Here is a 17981-nt window from a genome sequence, read left to right as displayed (position 1 = left end):
CTCAGACCACCAGCTACACAAAGTCAAAGATCACGACTGTTTACATTCACCTCTCATCCGTACTGCACTCTCTGATCAGACACCCGCTGGGACTCGCATAATGCCGTTCCCACCAGCGTCCACATCTTATTCTCACAGTAACCCCACAGGAACCCATGCATGAGCTGAGGTAAACCACTGCAGCGACCAGCCACTAACCACTAAGAAATACTTGTGCACTTGTGAATGACTGAGTGAGTGAAAACCTTAACGTCGTCTATCCCAGAGTGGCCCCCGGTAATAGAAGACAGTTTGCCATGTTAGCCTAGTGCTAATCTATTCCCCTGGCGTCTCCACTGAAAGCCTTGTTGCTGGATGGGAACTAGCACGTGGGGTAGAGGGAGGTTATCTGGCTAATATCAGGCAGCGCTCACTGAAGGGGTATTGTCATGCATAAGGGCAGACATGTTTACTGTGTGCTCAGTGTTTTACGAGCTGTCCCCCCTTCTTCTTCGGCTCCCTCTCTTGCCTGCTCATCTCCCCCTCCCCTCGTTTATCCTCCCTTTCGATGACGTAATGGCAGACCCGATGAGAGCCTGAGAAATGGAATGATCTACTCCTGCTGACATACTCACTCACTAATGTTGTCTTTCTCCCTTTCCTGCACTCCTCCATGCTTTCATTTTACTTCTGCCAAAGTGTACTGAGGCACTTTTTTTTGCAGCATTATTCTGTGCTGCGTCTCAGACTCCTGAATATCCGTGTTTGTAATCCTGGCTTTATTTAGAGAAACACTTGTACTTACCCTTTGCCCCAACTCAAACGAATGTGTTTCTTGGAGCATGAACGCAGATAAATTCTTTAAGACGTTTTTGTCATACTTATATTATCCATACGAGAAGGAAATAGCCATACAGCTGTTGTATAGATTCCCAGGTAATGCCGTGTAAACATTCAAAGACCCCAGAAGATGACTGACATATTCAAAAACAAAGGCTTGCATGAATAAAATTGTGTGATGGAAATTGGATGCAATCTTATTTTAGGGTGTTTTTTTTAGGACACTTTGTTAGAATTTAGCGCAAAGCAGGGATGCTTTGCTGTATACTCTTGTTCTTGTGGTATTTTCTGAGTGTTTATTTAGTTTTGTAACAGTATATCTCTGAAAATTAAGCAAAACGTGTCACATTGAATTCATGCATATTCCTTCTACATTTCATGAGCATAGTTCATGGGTTTCCTTGAGGATGTATTTATGGTTTGGAGCTGCTGGTCACGTACATACGCAGACAGTCTCGCACTAACAAGCTGCAGCTCCACATAACCCCACACCCTAATAACCTCTGCTTGAAGGCTAACTACACTCAAACTGATCAGTTGAGCCATTCATCCTAATCATCTCCAATCTGTGCTGAGAAGCCTCCACACCTCCACACAGTCCTGCAGCCAACTCTGTAATCATCTGAGACAATAATGCCTCTCTCAACAGCTATCCAAATATTCTTTCATCCAGAAGCAGAAGCCCTCTTCAGCGTTTCTGTGTGTAATCAGCTCTTACTGTTGACTTAGCTTTTGCTCACTTGATCCCATTGTGTTGTGGCACCGGTGAAGTATTTGCTAGCTAGTTAGGCTTTTGGAGTGGAGGTGGACAGATGGTTATGTCCTTCGCAGGTGCTTGTGAACAGTGTTTAAGATTTAGCTTCTCTTGGTTCTTGCCAGTTGTAGTAGTAATAATAATAATAATGATGATAATAATGTTAGCAGTTGTTTTAATAACAATTGTAATAATAATGTATTTTTTTTTAAGGCATCATTGTTTAGTTTGCATTTTTTCAGTCATGCATGAACTTAAATCTAAATGGATGCAGACACCACAGTTTTATTGTTATCTAACTTGGATTCAGTGCCATTTTGCTCCCCAATCAGTAGTGTTTACTCCACTGTCTGGGCTGTAAGTTGGATCAAATCCACCATGATGTGTTTGTTTTGTGGCGACTTTCCCAATCACTACTCATTCTGCTTCTTTTCACCCCTTAACATGATATTCTTGCTTTTTAAGTGGTCGGGAGATAATGAGAAAGATGGGAGGAGAGAGCAGCCGAGAATTAGGGTTAGAGTTTCAGGTTCCACTTGCCGATGAGTGCCTCCTCCACTGAACCATATCCAGAACTCTCACAGTTGCGACCTGTCTAATTAGCTGAGCCGGAAAGGAGGTGGGGTTTTGGACTAAAGTAACACACGCGGCCCATCTGGGTTTTTCTTGGTGTGTGTGAATATGAGAATAAAGGAAATGGTTCATTAGCTGCATGGCTGCTTTAAGGATCTCATTCCTTACGTCATACGCCCCCCTCGCCTTTCTATGTTGGGGGGCCCCCCTCTCTTCTAGCTGTTTACAGGCTTCCTCTGCGTGCTTCACAATGACAATTAGCTTCTCATTTTCTGCAAGCTAATAAGCCCTTTAATCAGAGTGCTTGTCAACCTCAGGGCAAGGAAACTCCAGAGGAGTTGATCCTTAGGATCAAATGACTGGTAGAGAAGGAAAAGAAAGGGGTAAGTGGGAGAACAAATAGAAGGGGGAGAAGGAAAGCAGGCTGCTGAACTTGGAGAAGGAAAAGAGAATCAAAAAGTGAGATAATAAAGCTGTACTAAGGTAAAACTACTAGGCCAGTTTCCATTAGAGATGCCGTCTAAAATAGAAATTTGATGGGCGGATTTATGATTTGATTTAATAAAATGTCCAAAAAGAATATGACTAAACAAAACTTGGTCCCGACTACCGATTCAGTGTCCTTGGATCATCATTTTTAAACGTGAAAACACGATGTTTGACTGTCACGCTGAATGTGGTTTTCAGGATGTTTTTAATCAGCTTGTTCTGAAACAGTCATTTTAATATATCCAAATCTGACAAGTGTTTGTTTTATACATCCGTAATCAATACGAACGAAAACAGTCTGCCGCTGACAACGGCTCTGCACACAACATGTGCCTTTAATTACACACCCACACCATCGGCGACACACGCACGTGCAACATACACTTGCATCACCGTTGGCATGCAAATGAGCGCATTGATTTGTTAAGTGATGTTTTAACATCCTTACGGACAGCTCTCCATAAGTCCTTAAAAGGGTTTTTAAGGACCAGTGAGGCAAGGAGGAAAGCGTTCACTGTCACCTCGTTAAGACTGAAGTGAAATCCAGCTCAATCCAGACCATAAAGCTAACCGCAAACCACTGCGAGGCACAGAACCTTCACAGATAGGCCCAGCGTAAACCTGTAGTATGGACACGCAGTTTTCCTTTTAAGCAGAGCAAAGATAATCACTACAAGAGGTCCCACATGAGGTTAAAATAAAGATAATAAATTTCCCACCTGTGAGCAGAAAAAGCTTTTCAAGATGAGGCTGTGGGCTGGTTACTGACTCGAGATCAGACGCTCTCAGTTTTGCTTCTCAGGACTCAAAGCAACCCCGGTTTAATGTCCACCAGCTGGTTAATTGCAATCACTTGGTGCTTCTTAAATTAGGATTGTATGTCTTTAAATCCTCAGTCTAGAGTACAGGTCCCTCTAAAGAGTAACATATTGACAGACATGTAGTCAAACTGTCATTCTTTTTGAGCGTTTTGGGTTTTCTTTCTAACCTTAAAGTCTACACTCCAGCTACAGATGTTTCACAAAGGAAGGGATTAAAGTAACCCGAGCCTTGCACGCAGACGAGGCTTGTTCATTATGATACATTTTCATTGGAATCCACATCACAGCGCGGCATGCTGGAACACAAGCAAAATAAGCATGCAGTTCACAAAGAGTATATAATTATATGCATTTGAATACATGGCGGCTTTGATGGGGAAAAATGATTTGGGTAAATGTATCATTCTTCTCCTTAGGAGAATATTCCAAATTATTGTTGCTGTTGGAAACAAATCAGAGCACACAACAAAAGGGACCCCCTTGCCCCCACCCCACCCTCCCCTGTGCTTCGAAGGTGTACTTTGTCAAATCTGTAACAATAGGAATGTGGGATTCCAGTTACTTCTACCCCCTATCAGCATTTACATAAAGGCATGCTAAATTATTCATTAATTATCAGAGAGTCCCCTGTGGATGGGGATGACACACACACTGGCTGCTAATTGGCCCATCAATAATCCTGCCTGGTTCTCCTAAAGTGGCACCAGATCCCACCTCAGGAATCTACTATCTGCCTCAACCTTCTGCTCAACTGTTTCCACAGTGTGGCACCACATGTGGAAACGTCTCCACAGCTGCTCACATGACACATTGTTAATGAGTTATCAGAACATGCCTAATTTCTGTACTTCACTTAGGTTTCTTTGATGGATTATAAATATGAGTTCCTTAGGTGTAATCTTCTTGTTATAAATCGAAATTAGGTTTATTGAGTACCTGCATAGTATTGTGTGCTATTTTTGGAGTTATATATAATTTTATTATTGTGAAAAGGCAAATGGGAAAAATTGTATTTACTCTGTTACTTCCCCTCCTCCCATCCGAAAATGTGAATAAATGAGTCACCAATATGACATTTTGAAAAAGGTTAACTGAAGTAGCTGGCAGTAGTTGTCATTGTTAAATGTGACACAGTTAAGCAATGTCAGTGATGGGGACTTCTCGATCTCAGAGTGTAAGTTTTTATAGGAAGAGCAAGAAAACCAAAACAAAATAAAGCACTGGGCTCATGTCAATCATAGTGAGGAAATGTGTCGCCTAATGCAATGGTGTGCCTCGCAGATTGAATGTTAAGGATGATGTCACTGACTGGTTTCTAGAGTTTGAAGGTTTAGCATTTGTGTTTTTGGCAGATCTGAATCTGATCTGAATTTGTGAATTTGATTTGTTGCAACTGAATTCAATATGACTCAATATTTTAGGCTTTATTGGTGCTGAGGTTTAGAAATTTTGATTGCTTTTGTATTTAGATCTTTGTGTAATTATCATGTGTTTTTCCACTGTGTGTGTGTGTGTGTGTGTGTGTGTGGGGCTCCCTGTACTATAGCTGTACTATTAAGTGTTGGATGAGTTTGTTGTTGATTTCATTCTGTTCATTGGACTTCAGTGGAGTCTGATCAATGGCACCTTTCCCTAAGCTTCTTCTATTAAGATGTTTTCTCTGACGTCAGCTCATGATGTAAAATCCCGAGTTTAGATAAAGGGGCAGATTAAAGTAGTTGAATCCTAATCTGCCTGATACCACTGCTGTTGCGTACAATTTACACATCCGACACCTTTGACGTGATACGATCGTGGCTTTTCTACTGCAGGTAGATACTCTTTGAATCTCTCAGCTTAATCTGCTGAGGTTAAATTCCTACATGCAGACTTGAGTCAGGGAGACATTGACAGACCAAACAAATACAAAAACAGATACACACTTCCAATTCCAGCAGAGCGCACACAAATTCTCACTTACTCTGTTTCACCCTCTCTAAATGGATCATGCAAATGATTTCCATAAAGGCGGGCCTCAGGAGAGGGAGCTGCAATAACACGGCTGCTCTTTGTTTCCCTTTGCTGAATGACAGTTGATTGCGGTGCACATTAAATGCCCATCAGCCCCAGCTTTAGTTTTAGAAACAGGGGAGCAGGGCCTGTCAAAGGTCAATCCTAGTGCATAATGAACTGATCTCTCCCTCACACACACGCACACAAACACACACGATACACGCACGACTGAACCTCTGCTATTAAAGGGAGTTTGAATAAAGAGGATTTTTCTGGCTTATCATGTAACATTAATAAGAAGTGCTGCCCTATGACATAATGTGAATATGGCGATGCCAGAGAGGCAGACAGACATGGAGTCTAGACCAGGGGTGTTCTGTTTTATCTTAAGACTAACGGTTAGATTTGTTTTTTTGAGTGTGATCATAGACAGTAGGGAATCCACAGATCCCTCTGCCTGCTAATTCTGTTGAATCTGCAGCTTTCAGAACAGTTCTCGCATGTGAAAATAATAAATAAATAATAAAAAAAAAAAATACACATAATGCTACAGAACATGCTACTTAATGCTACATCAGTGACAAGCTGTGCACGAGACGGCACTTTTTAAAGTAGGGTCGGGTATTGTTTGAAACATTTTGAGCCTCAAAGACCAACTTAGCAGGAATTTGAATTTCATCAGATATCCTGTGCCAGATTAGCTTTTTCTAACTTTTATTCTCATTGCTGTAGCTGGATACACCTTAGCTATAAACCAGAGATTTATTTATAAGGACAAAGTCAGTCAAACTCCCATTAAGCTCTTTGTTACATCGAAGGATTCGTACAAATTTATTGTATTTGAGTTGTGATTGATTGCCTCCGTGGTTATCCATCTTACTCACAGGGTAATAAACATTTTAAAACTGTTATGTGTTCATAAGTTACTGTATATACAGGGACATTTTAAATAAAACATACATAATGCATATGGGGAATACAGGGGCAGTAATGTGTCGCTTACAAATGTATACAGTCACACAGTCTGTGTGCAATGCTAAATCAAATGAAAACACACGATGATCAGACTTTGCTTACGTTTGATTATTGCAGCATTAAGCCATAAAAACATTTTATATCTTTGTTTATTGATCTTTTTTTTTTTTTTTTTTTTCATCTCTGGGAACCGAAATGCAGTTTCACTGTTAAGCTTCTCATCAGCTGGGATGATGAGATTCGTGACAGCATCACAAATTCAGTCAGTCAGTCAAGCTGCAGCGTTAAAAACCAGCATCACACCTAAAGCGCACACACTCTCCTCTTCAGACGTGTGCTCGGCTCCCTGATTGAAAGTCGTAATTAACAGAGTGGGGAGGAATTAGATGCAGAATGAGCTGTCAGAAAGTCACATTTAAGTGAGGGATGCACTGGTCTCCGCAGTAAAAATTTAAATGATATAAATTGCTATTTAAGTGTAGCGCGGGCTAATGTTTTGTCACAAATTAATGTGACACAAGGCAGCAATGACAATCAAGGGCTGCCTCATTCTAATTTGGTTGTGTTTAGAGGGCTTTTGTGAGCCAGCAGCTTTACACAAATTAACACAATTGCCGGTTTTTATGAGGAAACCATAAATGCTTTTTCCCTCCTTTGCCCGCTAATGAGGAGAGAAAACGGCTTGTATCTGTGGCGTTATGACGACGTCTGCAGGAGAGCAACACGGTGCTCTTATCCGCTCACGACCAGCAGAGAAAAGAACAAAGACAGAAGCTGAAATGGCTCCCTAATGAACTACAAGACTCCTCTAATGTCTTGATGCTCTCTTATGATCAGATATGGATTTACTGTGCTTTTTGCTCGTTATAGAAATCATTGGCAGATTCCGTCAGAGGAACAATTAGAAGAATATTCCGCTTTCTCTGAGAAATTCACCTTTGAGGGGTATTAGTAATAACTGCTGTTCAGTAATGGGATGTTAGGGGAGTTGCCTTTTGTTGCATCTGTTGACATCCTAGATAAACCTAACTCTCTGTCTTCACCTCTTTTTAAAGGCACTGGAGAGCGAGTTTGTGTCCTGCCAGCTTCACCAGTGGATCGATTTGATCTTCGGCTACAAGCAGCAGGGACCCGAAGCCGCCAGAGCCCTCAATGTTTTCTATTATCTGACCTATGAAGGCGCAGTCAACCTCAGCTCGATCAACGACCCCATGCTCAGAGAGGTGATACAGTGCGTGCATCAACACACACACATTTTAATACACGTAGCTGATTTAACTGCCTTCGCAGACCATGCTGAGTAAGGAGTAAAATTCCATATTAGAGGTAAGTACTCCTGAGCAGCAGTGCTCTCAGATGGACGCTTAATCTGGCTATATTATAAAAGCACATGTCCACCCTCTGCATCTGTATGTCAGGAAGGTTTTGATGCCATTAGCCATGTTAAAGTGCTTGTAGAGTGGCATGGGAGAGCTAAGCTAACAATCTGCCACACAGTATTGCTGAGCGAAGCCTTTTCCTTTGTGTGATACCTTTTGAAAGCACTCCACCAAGTGTTCCACTTTAACGCCTTTAAGCCGCCTCCTTGGCTTTCATTCATTATTCAGTTCGCTCACTTTGTACTGCTGCACACACAAGCAACACTGTCCTGCCCGAAAGCAACCAGACAAAACACAGTGTTGAAAAGAAAAACACAGCTAGCTTGCCCACAGCCAAACAAGCCTGACAACTTCACCAATCTGCTGTAAAAGGCAGCTAGCCAGCAGCGGGCCAATTGACCCTGCTCCCATCAGCCTTTTTGACATCTGCATTTTAGTGCCAAGAGGGGCGCATATTCTATTTCTTTTCTCTCCGGAGTAAAGTAACCAGGCGTTGGCTTTCTTTTAAGTGATTATTCGTGTTTATTACTGGTTGTTGTGGCTGTTTGTAGGCAACTTCTGAGATCTGGAAACATCCATACAGAAAACTCCAACACAAGGGCAAACAAAATGAGCAGGCGGATCTCAGTTAAAGTTCAAACAGATCATCTTCACAGTTTTGTCGTTGTTTGTTTGTTTCGTGCCCCACCTAAATACAAGAACAGAACAGTCAAGAAAAGGCCACGTTTTCACTTTTAAGAGAGACTCACCATGGTGCTAACGTATAAATAGTGATAAGTTCAGAACACACTAAGCAGGCAAACACCCTTTGCCTCCACTATACTGCTGCCCTTCATGCTCAGTGACTGGAGCATCGCAGGCACCAGGGGTAGATCCTTGATTTATCACCTCATTCACCCCAATTCCCATCCAGATGTGCTTTGGCCTTTATTCACTCTCTCTCTCACACACATACACACATACACAGACATGCAGATTCATTATCTGGGTTCACCGGTCATTTCCACTCTCAGCCCATTACCCATTCTTCTGTTTAACACACGCACACACACACAGAGCAGAAAATTGGATCACTGGTGCCTCCACTATTTCTGCCAAGCTGTTCCAGTGACAATGGGATTGATAATCTACCAACATACACACACAGAGGCCTCAGAGGGAGGTGCTTGTGATTTGAGTGGCATTGAAAAAGCATCTTCGACTGCTGACTTTAAGGATGCATACTTAGGATTTGTATGCTTCTGAATGAGGTTTTTATTTGTCTGTGGCTTTGGTACCACATTTAGCATTTTACTATAAACAAATTAGTGTAACTGTCTCTAAAGTTTGTCTCTGGATGGTATTTAAAATAGCTTGAAGTATTCTGTATTGGTGCACTGGGTCAAAATTTTGTGTGAAATGTCTGGAAAATACAGGGTGTAGTCATGAATATTGGTGTCGTTTAATTAAAATTATTATTTTATTATTAATTGATGTTTTGAAAGACTACAGTGGCAGCGTAGTACAGAAGCTCATGTTAAAAGTCAGTAGTCATCATATCTGTAATGCTGTAAAGTTAGCCTGCCTTGAGGAGGGGGGAAAAAAAGTTTCTTGTTGTTTCGTCCTCGCGGGCTCTCTCGCTGATGCTTTGATTGCAGTTTGCTGGGAGAAAACTGCCTGAGCCTGAGCACTTTAATTAGTTAAATAAACCAAACAAGCATTACCCCAGTGAGCTAATCCAAGGCTCTCCTTCAACTGTGTTTGTGCGGAAGGAAACGTGCCCTGTCTGTGCAGAAGGTGGAAACACAGTTCCAGGCCTGGGGCTCGTCATGGCTGGGCTGCAGGAGCTTTGGGACTGAGGGTTTGGGGTCTGAAAGTGTCCCTAGAGTATGCCATTACTGAGTGACAACTGTTTCAGTCTGAGCTGTGGTCTCGGCCAGACTAGCCCGCATTAGGACAGGCCCCGGGGCTGCTCAGTGTCGGGGGGGCGGTTCACAGATGTGTGTGCGTGTACGTTTTTGTGTGTGTATATTTAGGTGGGAAAATGCAGTAGACCGGGCTGGAGGGTTCTGTATTTTTGCTTCGCTGATTTCTGTATTCCTGCCATGCTGCGTCACAGAGGCTAACTCTCCCTGTAGCCCACACACAAATACACGCGCACAAGATTTGTGTGGATCATACCTTGATGTGTTTCTACATATGCATGCATATGTATACATTCATTCATTGGTATGTGTATACCTTTGTATATTTATGTGTGCTCATCAGCATAAATGCACACGGTTGTGTGTTTATGTGTGCTTTTCTGTTCCGGGAGAAAGTTTGGAATATCTCAGCACAGATTAGTGAGTGCTGTGGAGACCAGTGCTGTGTTTTTCAAAACCATGATTACTTCCTGCACTACCTCCTGCCTCCCCTCTCCCACCCCAAATTTCATCTGTGTGTGCGCGTGTGCACATAGATGGCTTGCATGCACATCTGTGTTGCCTCTTGGTGTATAAAGAGAAACGCGCCCTGTGTAGCCTTCTCATCGTTGTACAGGGCTTCCCCTCTTTCGCATGTGATTATGGAAAATCCCACCACCTCTCACACGAGCGACAAAACACAGAGCCCCGCTTGAGTTGTTTGCCGTTTGCGTAATTCGGCAGAAGACGGGAAATATATGCCCACGTGAGTCAACCTGCTTCGACAGTAAGCCAAAGTCACTCACTAAGCATAAAACCTGCTGGTTTATTTTCACTGGACAATGTGACCTCCTCTGCATGGAGTTGTCTCAGTATTTTAAACCCATGATACAATCTGTCCAGTTTCCTGCTTGTGAGAAATACAAAACTATTGGGCTTTTTTTTCTTTCCCTTGGAGGAGGGGGTTGATTTGCATAAAGCAGCATGTTTTACATGGAGATCTATCTTGTCAAGCGACTGAGTAAATCAAAGGACAGGCTGAGACATCTGAGCCGAGGGCGTCTCGGCCATTTAAATGTATAGAATACAGAAAACCTTCATCAGACACGGGCCAATGCTCCCAAAAGAGATTGGCCTTGTGGAAGGCCCCTCATATAATCACCTGAGCATTGCATTGGCATACAGGATAGGACATGCTGACCTAGACTCAGCCACTTTCCAGCCTTCCACAGCCTCATAAATGTCAAATACGCACTTAATGAAGATAGGTTGAGTGGCTTTGAGCTTACGCAAAATGCTTTCCTGTGTAGTCAAAGAGATGGGCAGCATTTTGACCTTGAATAATGCGGTTATGTCACATGTCCTCCCACCAAGAGGCTAACTGTGGATGAGGTGGGAAATGTCATGATAGTGTTACACAGTGTTGATCAGTTTACTGTGACGGACCTTTAAATCCAGTCTTACAGACCAGTGCTAATAAATGCACATCACACATCACTGCATAACAGGAGCATCGCCTTTTACATCTGGCATGCTTGCACACATGTAGAAAATGCACTTGTGGCCTGAACACAAAACCGCAGACACTTGTTCTAACACGGACACTGTCCCTTCCAGTCTGCTGAACAAGCACAACCATTGTCATGCAATTTATGAATAAATACATGAATTCTTTTCTATTTTAATTAGCCTCCCATAAGAAGTACTGCTCATGCGTTTGTGCCGAAGGATTTTATGAGCTAGCGTTGGATTATTACCATCTTATTCAAAGGCTTTGGAGTAAATTTTCTTCTTATTCAGATGTAAATGTATAAAAGTAGACTAAAAAAGAAGGAAACCTGAGATTTTATTGCTTCTTAAAAGTAACATGATGTAGAGCTTTTGTTGCTGGATTCTTGGTCTTAAAGAGGCTGATGAAACCTTGTAATAGACAGTTACAATCACTACTTCCCCGCGCCTCTCTGGTTTCTGGTTAGTTTCAGACAATGGGTATGAGCAGACTCATTTCCCAACTTTTTTGGGGTTTTTTTCTCATGGAAATACCATATGCAGGCCTCAACCATGAGCTCATTCTCAGGCTGCGCCAAGTCGACTCAAACGTCTCAGCCTACACACACAAGCTGTCACTCCTACACAGCCAGTCACAGAGCACACCAACATACTGACGGGTCTGTCACAATTTTGTGTTGGTCATTTTCCCTCTGCCTGTCCCTGTTACAAACTATCCATCACACCGAATTTGTCTCACAGGACTGCTTTTGCTTACTATTGTCTGCTGAGACTGAATTGCATCATTTTCTGTTTTTGTTTTTTAAGAGGATTTTGTGCACATGCAAATTTTGAATGCTTGCGTGTGTTATCTGGCTGTGATTGCTTTTCAAAATGAGGCACTTGCTTTGCACTTGTGACACCCTTAATAAGATTAATTAACACAAATGCGCCATCTACAGTTTTAACCATCTTCCTATAGTCGTGCATGAAGCAGCATTTGCTGGTTCCATTTTCTGAAATTTCCCGAGGTTTTCTCCTTGTTGTTCAGTAAACGTCTGTGGCGATAACTCTTGGGGAGGGGACATTATTATACGTTTAAGCAATAATTTGGTTAATAACAAGGCTAATAAATGTAACAATAATTAAAATGTTTGGCTTTTTTCAACCTACAGAACGGTATCGTGGGCAAATGTGTTGCAGCACTTTGGCGTAGCCTCATCTATCCATACCGTGCTGTGGGCGTGTTCCCACTTTGTGCTAGCTGGCCTGACAGTGAGCTGTGTGATGATGTCCAGAGGCTGCTCAGCCGGCGTCTGCTGTGACATTTATGGTCCTATACCTCTTCATTAACACCACCTAACCAAGCCTACAAGCCCGCCTGCCCAGCCCTCCTCTGATTCTGTGTGGTTGCGGAGGAGAAATTGGTGTTTGTGTGTAAATGTGTGTGCGAGAGAGAGTGAGTGTCAGACTGTGAAAAAGTGTGTTTATATGTAGACCGTGTCCATGTGTGCTTGAGCACAAGTGCAAGCATTTTTCCCTAGCTCTATGAGCTTTTGTATTCCTCTTTGTTTTGTTTTCTTTTAGACATTAATCTTAGATTGTTGTAGCATTTATCAGATAATAATATGACCTTCACACACAGTGGAGTGGAATATAACCATTTTTCACTTAGAAACTGAGCCGTTATTGTTTCATTGAAATAGATCGCAGGGCACAATTATCAAAGAATAGTTTGAGTGAGAGGGAAAACCCCTAACATCTCTCTTTATTTCTGTGTTTTTATTCCTCCCCACTCAGGCTGTGGAGTCTCAGATTAGGAGTTTCGGACAAACCCCCTGCCAGTTGCTAATCGAGCCACACCCGCCCCGAAGCTCGGCCATGCAAGTGGTGAGTAGACACTGACAATCATCTCAAAAATGAATGCATATACTCCAGTATCTTTTAATTCTCCAGGTTAAGCTCTGGTGGGTCAGAAACCAGCTGATCATCAGTTCTTCTACCTGTCCAGTTCTTGTCTTTGATTTCTGGTCAGCACTCGGCAAAAACCTTTCTACCCCCCGAACTGTTCTGTTTAATTTTCCTCTTTTCATGTTTCCTTTACCTTGTGTCCGCTTTCTCCATCTACCACTGTGGGAAAATAGCCTTGGTTTTGAAAGCATCCCCTCACTCATCATTAGTGAGGTGTGTGTGAAAGGGAGAGATCATAAACATTTGTGTGCATGTGCGTTTAGAAAGAGATTTCTGGAGAAAAGCACAGCTTTGTGCTGGAAACCTGGGTCTGAGCCAGATTTTCCACCTGAGCTGGAAAAAAAAAAAAAAAGATGATCAGCGAAAGAGAACAACAAATGGAAGTTTTGATGTGACGGCCCTTTAAGGGCCAAGGAGTTTAGTCAGCATGCCTGCCTGTGATGGACCGAGGCCCCACGAGTCCCTATTAGCGCGGTGTCCCTGTGGTGCTGACAGCTGGCTGTAGACCACCACCCAGCGTGCGCGTGCACACACAGACACCAACGCAGACGATTGCTTTGAATCCAGCGCCCGACTGTACGGGTGAATTCCTGTGTAATGTTTTTATTTTTACACCGCCACACCATAGTTTTCAAACATAATATTCAGGCACCATTTTTCAAACACTTTAATTCCCTCCCCGCAGCTCCATATTGCTCCAGAACACGCTGTTCTCTTTGCTTTTTACGGATCTTGCTCTCTACTTTCTCTCCATCCTCTTTCGTGCGAGCGTGTTGTCAGAGTGTCGGCATCTGCCCATGCTGGTGGTAATGATACTGTCAGTGCTTCTGGTTAGCTGTCAGACACACCGGATTTACTCAGGTCTGTTCCTGATGTTAAACACTGATGTTCCTCTTCTTTACACACAAGGAGGAAAATAGCTTTCTGTTAGAGCTGCTTAGTACAAACACTCTATAAATGGCTGTAGAGCCTGTCTAAGCAGAGGAAACAGTCTGATAGGTCAATGAAATTACTTTTTTGTTATGACTGTTTTAGAGATGGTCTCTCCTGCCGTTTGTTCAGCTTTTACAAGAATAAATCTAATGCAACCTAGCAAGTTGCTGTAATTTTCTGTCTTTGTATAGTCTGTTAGTCAGCTGATAGTACAAGTTTTTAAAATTAGTTACTTGTTTGCAAGGATATTCTTTTTATTATTACTGTAAATTCAACATATTTTGGGGGCTTTTAATGAAGCCAAACAAACAAAAAAACAACAACAACCTGAACTCAGAGAAATTTGGTGTTTCTTTATTAGATATATATATTTTAAAGTCTATGTAATGAATTATGTTCATCAGAATGGTTGATAAGCATGCAGATCAGTTGCAATCTTAAAAAAAAAAGTAAAACATTTACACAGATGCTGTATAGTATAGCAGTTTACTTAAGAATCCTTCTCTACCCTGCAGACATGCACAAGGATCTTTTCTTTTTTTAATAATCTGGTGTTTTCTTACAATAATTCTTCTTTTACATCTGCTCAGTCTTCCTCATTTAAAAGAAAAATTTAGAACACAAATACAAACTGGACATCAGACTGTAGTCAGCCTGTGAAATCTATGGCGTCTTTGCCTTCTTCTATAAAATGTCTAATATATGATGTATAATATCATTACTGTGCACACTGAAGGGGAAATATTAATCAACAGACATTTGTTTTGGTTGCTCCAGTTTCTCTGTTAAAACTTAAATGTTGTTCTGAGATTCTCTCCTCATTTACTGTAGCGTTGTTTCAAATGCAGACTCTTGCCTTCTTCTGAACTCTTTGCTAGCTTTTTTGTGCTGCTTAGCTGCTGCTTACCACTATCCTCCCCAAGCCTCCTAACGTTCTCTCTGGCCTTCTTTCCTCCGTCTCCCTGTGTTTTTCTTTTCCTCCCCGTTTTCACCAACTGCTTCCTTCATCTTTGCGTTTCGCTCTTCGTCCGTCGCGCCACACCTCGGCTATTTCCCCGTCTCTCCCCTTCATCGTGTCGTCTGTCCCGGGGCCCTGAACAGTATCTTCTCCTGCAGACGCCTCTGATGTTTACGGAGCAGATGCAGCAGGATGTTATCATGGTACTGAAGTTCCCATCCAACTCTCCTGTGACACACGTAGCGGCCAACACCCGGGCAGGTCTGACGTCACCTGCCATCATCACTGTCACCGCCAACCGCCTCTTTGCGGTCAACAAGTGGCAGGGCCTGACAGGTGAGAGACTTGAAGCCACGAACACGTGCATTGAAACGAATGACCTGAAGCGATGACTAAAAATAAAATCTCAGGCAGACAGAAACGATCCTTGTTATTGAACTGAGTTTGCTTTCACATAATTATTTTCATGCTGCTTCTGTTCATTTCTCCTCCATACGTTAGCTTCTAATTTATCAGAAGATCAACCTGCCTCGTCTCTGTAGGATGGACGTTGATTTGGGAGACAGTTGACTGTGTCTACTAGATAGCAGTATCAAATGTGACACATGTAGCAGCCAGCATTAGGTCCCACGTCCACCTCCATACATCAGCCGCTTACTACACAAAACCTTATTTACTCAACGTCCATCCTGCCCTAGAAGAAATGTTAAATTTGATATCTAAGTTTATGAGGATGAACACTGATCAGATTTCACTGGAATTAGACATCATCCATGCATACCACAGGCTGGCCATATTGGGCAATTTTTCCTGCTTGGAAGTAGTGGATTAATTGTAGGGACCCACTGGAGTCTGTTTAATAAATGAAAGCAGTGCAGGTTTACACACTTTCGTGTCACATTTCATTTTTTACTTTTATTTTTTAATTTCAGAGCCGATGTGACACAAGTGTACAATACTCATACTGATAATTACATGTGAATCTTAAAAAAAATCGAAATCAGGTTATTGGTGAATAAATTAGCTAAACTATTACAATTAATTAATGGATAGAGTGAACCTGAAAAAGTTTAACTAAATGTAAAGGATAAACTGCCCAAAAAATACATAAGTTAAAAGTAAATGAATGATTATACCAGCTAAACATAATTAAAATCGCTAAAACAATACATAAAAAGCTCTATCGTGAGAGATTACTTGCTAAACATGTGGTAAAAGGGTAAAATTGTTACCTCACTCTACAATCTAAGTTTTCTAACCATAAAGGGTATATGCATGACGACTTAATCCAGTTTAAAATGAGTTAATTAGACTAAATATCACTTGCTGTGAATATGTTATAGTTGACTTTGTCAGGATAATTAATTTGTTTTGTAATACTTTGTGCTCCGAATGGCCTCGATAGCTTTTTGACAGCACTGATGTCTAATTTGTGGAGCGACTCTTGAGCCTCTGACTTTATGGTTATAGTTTCCAGCGTGTTATAATGACCTCAAACCCAGCACCTACTCCGCAAGGCCAGACAATTGCAATATTAATCCACTCTGTCTTCTTCTTCTGTCAGGTCATCAGGGCTCAACGGTGCAGGACCAGCAGTACCAACTTCCTGTGGAAATTGACCCTCTAATAGGTACGCTGTCCTTTACGACCGGTAGAGAATCCACACACGGGAGTTGGCTTCGTGTGGGCATGAAATGGGGTTTTGTGTGGATTTGTGCCTAAATCGCGCTGCTTGGTGACTCATGGCAGTCTGTTGGGCTGTGTCCCTGGACAGTAGATTAGAGTTGTTTCTCAGCCTCTGCCCTAGTTCACTCGTGATGATATAGGCCCTGCTCTCACACTAAACCATTTGCATGCAAATTGGAATGCAATGAGCTGTGGCCTAGGCCGGCATTTCATCATCAACTCCCCCTCTTTCTCCCTCTCCATCGTCCCCTTTCCTCCCTCCCTTTCTGCATCCTCTTTGGTTTAATTTGAGCAGAGGGAAAGGACGCGTGTCAATGGAAATGAATATGAATGTGGTAATAATGTGTGATTGAGAATGCACGGCGGACGGCTGTCAGGACAATATGGGCGCCTCTCATCCTTCACGACTTGTTGATGAGCAGGAGAAGAGTGCCGAGCTGCAGTGATGTATGGGATGCGCTGGCAGAGAGCAGGGAGAGACGAGCCACCTCTATCTGCTCCCAGCTCTGTTACTTTCCTGCAGCCTCCTGCAATCTCATGCACATCTGCGAGGGGGGCTGTTTTTTCTCTCTGGGTGTTGTGGTCTCTCCGAGTCTCATCAGACCATATTCACACTCTTTTTTTTTTTTTTTCCCCTTCCAAAGACTACTGAAAATAACCAGGGTTCAACCCCAGATGTTCATCTTTATCTGCACGCACTGTGCTGTATTTCTCTGCTTCAATGCTCTGTCTGTAGAGGCAGAATAAAAGAAATCTTATCTGTGCATCAGTATTTACACATTCAGTGCGTGTTGCTGTTCTGTGCTTCAGCAGATGTGTGATTGTCACTGAATGCACAGGTTTTGGAAGTATATTTATCCTCCAAAGTGTTTACTGTATATCTAATTTCTAACACTAAAGAATAAATAATGTGCTAAATAATGAATTTTGGTGTTGCTGGGAGTGTGCGTGTGTGTTTTAGGGGAGGTAGCTGGGATTTTTCATGTCAGTAATATATTTACACTGTTTGCATTCCAGGAGGAGCCTGAGCTAAACACAGTAAATTGAGGATGAGCGTGGAGCCATCTGTGGCTTTGGGGAATGTTAAAAATCGGTTGAAATATTATTCATAGCAGATATACTGGACTTTCTCAATTTCCACTCTAGACAGTCTTCTCTGACACCTGTTCTCCATTGCTTTTGACCCCATCAAATAAGAAACCCTTCACACCGAACATATTTCTAGAGAAGAAAAAAGACGCCTCTCGTGGAAATGAGAAT

General features: G+C 42.2%; 1 protein-coding gene across 11 annotated transcripts in view; it reads left to right on the top strand.

Annotated features, from left to right (window-relative positions):
- Window positions 1-17981, top strand: part of lrba (LPS-responsive vesicle trafficking, beach and anchor containing) — a 175428-nt gene that overhangs the window by 145088 nt on the left and 12359 nt on the right. For 7 of the 11 annotated variants that reach the window (XM_084931650.1, XM_084931657.1, XM_084931656.1 and 4 more), the window contains 4 exons: window positions 7479-7646; window positions 12974-13063; window positions 15179-15371; window positions 16600-16665. In XM_084931650.1, coding sequence (XP_084787776.1) covers window positions 7479-7646; window positions 12974-13063; window positions 15179-15371; window positions 16600-16665 — 517 coding nt within the window. The remainder of the gene's footprint in view (window positions 1-7478; window positions 7647-12973; window positions 13064-15178; window positions 15372-16599; window positions 16666-17981) is intronic. The other 4 variants (XM_084931659.1, XM_084931658.1, XM_084931655.1 and 1 more) reach the window with 1 other exon arrangement.

Source organism: Perissodus microlepis, chromosome 6, assembly GCF_051167445.1.
Source record: "Perissodus microlepis isolate ML-2025 ecotype Zambia chromosome 6, ASM5116744v1, whole genome shotgun sequence".
NCBI classification, from domain to species: Eukaryota; Metazoa; Chordata; class Actinopteri; order Cichliformes; family Cichlidae; genus Perissodus; species Perissodus microlepis.
Note: the sequence above shows the minus strand (reverse complement) of the source record. Positions and strands in the feature narration are given on the sequence as shown.